At 60.1% G+C, this 2,303-nt stretch overlaps 1 protein-coding gene across 3 annotated transcripts; it reads left to right on the forward strand.

Annotated features, from left to right (window-relative positions):
* Window positions 1-713: 713 nt before the first annotated feature.
* On the forward strand, window positions 714-1,587 carry LOC102381444 (apoptosis-associated speck-like protein containing a CARD). Of its 3 annotated transcripts, none has more exons than XM_025194148.1 (2): window positions 714-832; window positions 1,155-1,587. In XM_025194148.1, exon 2 carries the CDS (start codon window positions 1,156-1,158, stop codon window positions 1,570-1,572), a length of 417 nt encoding a protein of 138 aa, XP_025049933.1. In that variant the 5' UTR covers window positions 714-832; window position 1,155; the 3' UTR covers window positions 1,573-1,587. The 3 variants fall into 3 exon arrangements, with proteins under 3 accessions (XP_025049933.1, XP_025049932.1, XP_025049931.1); XM_025194147.1 differs by lacking the exon at window positions 714-832 and adding an exon at window positions 844-1,002; XM_025194146.1 differs by lacking the exon at window positions 714-832 and adding an exon at window positions 850-1,067.
* Window positions 1,588-2,303: the final 716 nt, after the last annotated feature.

The following is a 2,303-nucleotide window of genomic DNA, read 5'->3' on the forward strand; positions in this document are numbered from 1 at the left end:
CTCCGGACGCGTTGCCACGGCAACCCGAGGCGTAGCCAATCAGATCGCCCGGCTCAGGGGAAGGGGAGGGGTTCATCAGTCCAATAGGCACGACCCGCCGGCTTTCCTCTTAGCCAATCCCCGCTGAGAGCGCTACCGCGCCCCTTTCCCCCCTCCCCCGCGATCCCGCCCTAAGAGCCCGGGAGTGCGCATGCGCAGTACAGAGCTGGGTTCTCGGCACCGCCCCCTGCCCCACGGCGGGGGCGGGGTCTCTGCGGTCTAAGAGGGGCGGGGCGGACTCCCGGGTCCCTGGGAGCACGTGGGAGAGACCATTACCTCTATGGGGGAAGAGGAGGATACGATTGAGACCGCTAGTTCTATGGGGTGGTGGGGCTTGGGAAAGACCATTCGTCAGTGCAGGGGGGGCACATGGGAAGGACAGTTAGAGGGCTGGCATGGGCATCCGGTTGAGACTGTTACGGGGGGAACTTGAGAGAGACTATTAAATGTAGGGGATATGGGAGACATCATTCTCCAGTGCGGGGGGATGGGCACGCGGTTGAGACCATTAGTTCTATGGGGAGGGGGGCTTGGGAGAGAACCCCAGTGCCGGGGACCAATGGGACAGACCATTGGAAGGGAAAATGGGAGAGACCATTAGGTCTATTGCAGGGGCCATGTGGGAGAGACCATTAAGTCTATGGGTGGGGGGACACAGAGAAAAGGTTCCCTGATCTAATGAATATTCATGAGCTGCACCACCATGAAGCTATTAATGGACACGAGGCAGCTGCCCAGGCTGGCCCCATTGCTAATCCATATTCATGAGGTCCCGGTGACTGGGGGTCCCTAGGTGAGAGGTCAGGGTCCCATAGGCCCTGGGTGCGTGGGGGCCTGGGTGCGCAGGTCCGCTGGTCCTGGGCAAGGCCCCCGGGGCCGAAACTTCCTCTTGCAGCTCGGCACAGGATGCAGCTTGTTCTTTCCCCGGCTCGTGAAGCCATTGCGCAAACCACCCTGGTCAAAGTGCGCTTGCTGCCCAGCATCTTAGGGCCCGCGGAGCCGGCGGGGGTGTGCGGGGCGCGAGGCAGGCAAGAGCTGCCGGGGCAGGGGAGGGCGGTGTGGGGCAGAGGAGGCCCCGTGCCCCACAGCCTCTCACCCCATCTCCTCCCCGCCAGCATGGACAGGAGGTGCGCAGACCTGGAGTCCAGCCTGAAGCAGCTGGGCAAGGCAGAGCTGAAGGAGTTCAAGGTCAAACTGAACAAGTATAAGCCCCAGGGAGGCTTCCAGCCGGTGCTGTGGAGCGAGCTGGAGAGCGCCGACGCGCTGGACATTGTCCGGGTGCTGCGCGGCCACTTCCTGGAGCCCTACGCCTTGCAGGTGGCTGCCAACATCATGGCTCTCATCAACAAGAAGGAGCTGGAGTCGACACTGTGGCAGGCCCATGGTAAGACGGGGCGTGGGCTGGTGCAGGGACAGCAGCGGGGGTCCGACCCCCCCCCCGGTCAGCTGGCTGGGAGGCCGGGAAACATGGGGGTGTTGGGCAGGGGTGCGGATGGACCAGAGCAGGGACAGGGGAAGGGGCTAAGAGGGTAGGGAGGAAGTGGGGGAGGATGGAAATGGTCAGTCGGGGGATGGATGGGAACTGCAAGGTGGAGGAGGTGCACGTGTGCCAGCAGCCCTGGTGGCAGGTGGGACAGTGCGGAGGCCCGCGGCCAGCCTCCAGCCCCTGCTTCCCCAGTTGCGGATGCAGCCAACGGGTGCTGGCTCCAGGTGGGGGGGGCACGTTTGTGTGTGCAGCCCTCAACAGCTCACCAAAACTCGTTAAGTGTTCCTGCAGCCCGAGTAATTGCGCACCCCTGGATTAGACTGATGGATAATGGATGGATACGGTGGAGGGAAGGGTGGCTGGATAAAATGGGTGGATTACATCAGTGGGTGGATGATGAATACATAAATTCAGTGGATTAGATCAATGGATGGACGGATGGATGCATATGATCAGTGGCTAGAGGGAAGGATGGATGGATAGGTGTATGGATGGATGACATCAGTGGATGGATGAATTAGATCAGTGAATTAAACCAGTGGATGAATGGATGGATTAGATCAATGGATGGATGGATGGATGAGGTCAATGAATTAGACTAATGGATGGATGAGGTCAATGGATTGGATCAATGGATAATGGATGGATAAGACTGATAGATTAGATCGGTGGACGGGTGGATGAGACGATTGGACGGACGGATGGGTGGCTGAGTAGGAGACATCACTCCCTGACGGTCTCTCCCCCATCCCAGACCTGATCTCCATCGAAGCCACGC

This window comes from Alligator sinensis, unplaced genomic scaffold (assembly GCF_000455745.1).
Source record: "Alligator sinensis unplaced genomic scaffold, ASM45574v1 scaffold1531_1, whole genome shotgun sequence".
Classification (NCBI taxonomy): Eukaryota; Metazoa; Chordata; order Crocodylia; family Alligatoridae; genus Alligator; species Alligator sinensis.

Excerpts from the sequence above, each read along its gene's own strand:
- LOC102381444 (XM_025194146.1), top strand. The coding sequence starts at position 946 with ATGCAGCTTGTTCTTTCCCCGGCTCGTGAAGCCATTGCGCAAACCACC. Across the intron at positions 1,068-1,154 it reads GTGTGCGGGGCGCGAGGCAG|CATGGACAGGAGGTGCGCAG; the intron begins GCAAGAGCTGCC and ends CCTCCCCGCCAG.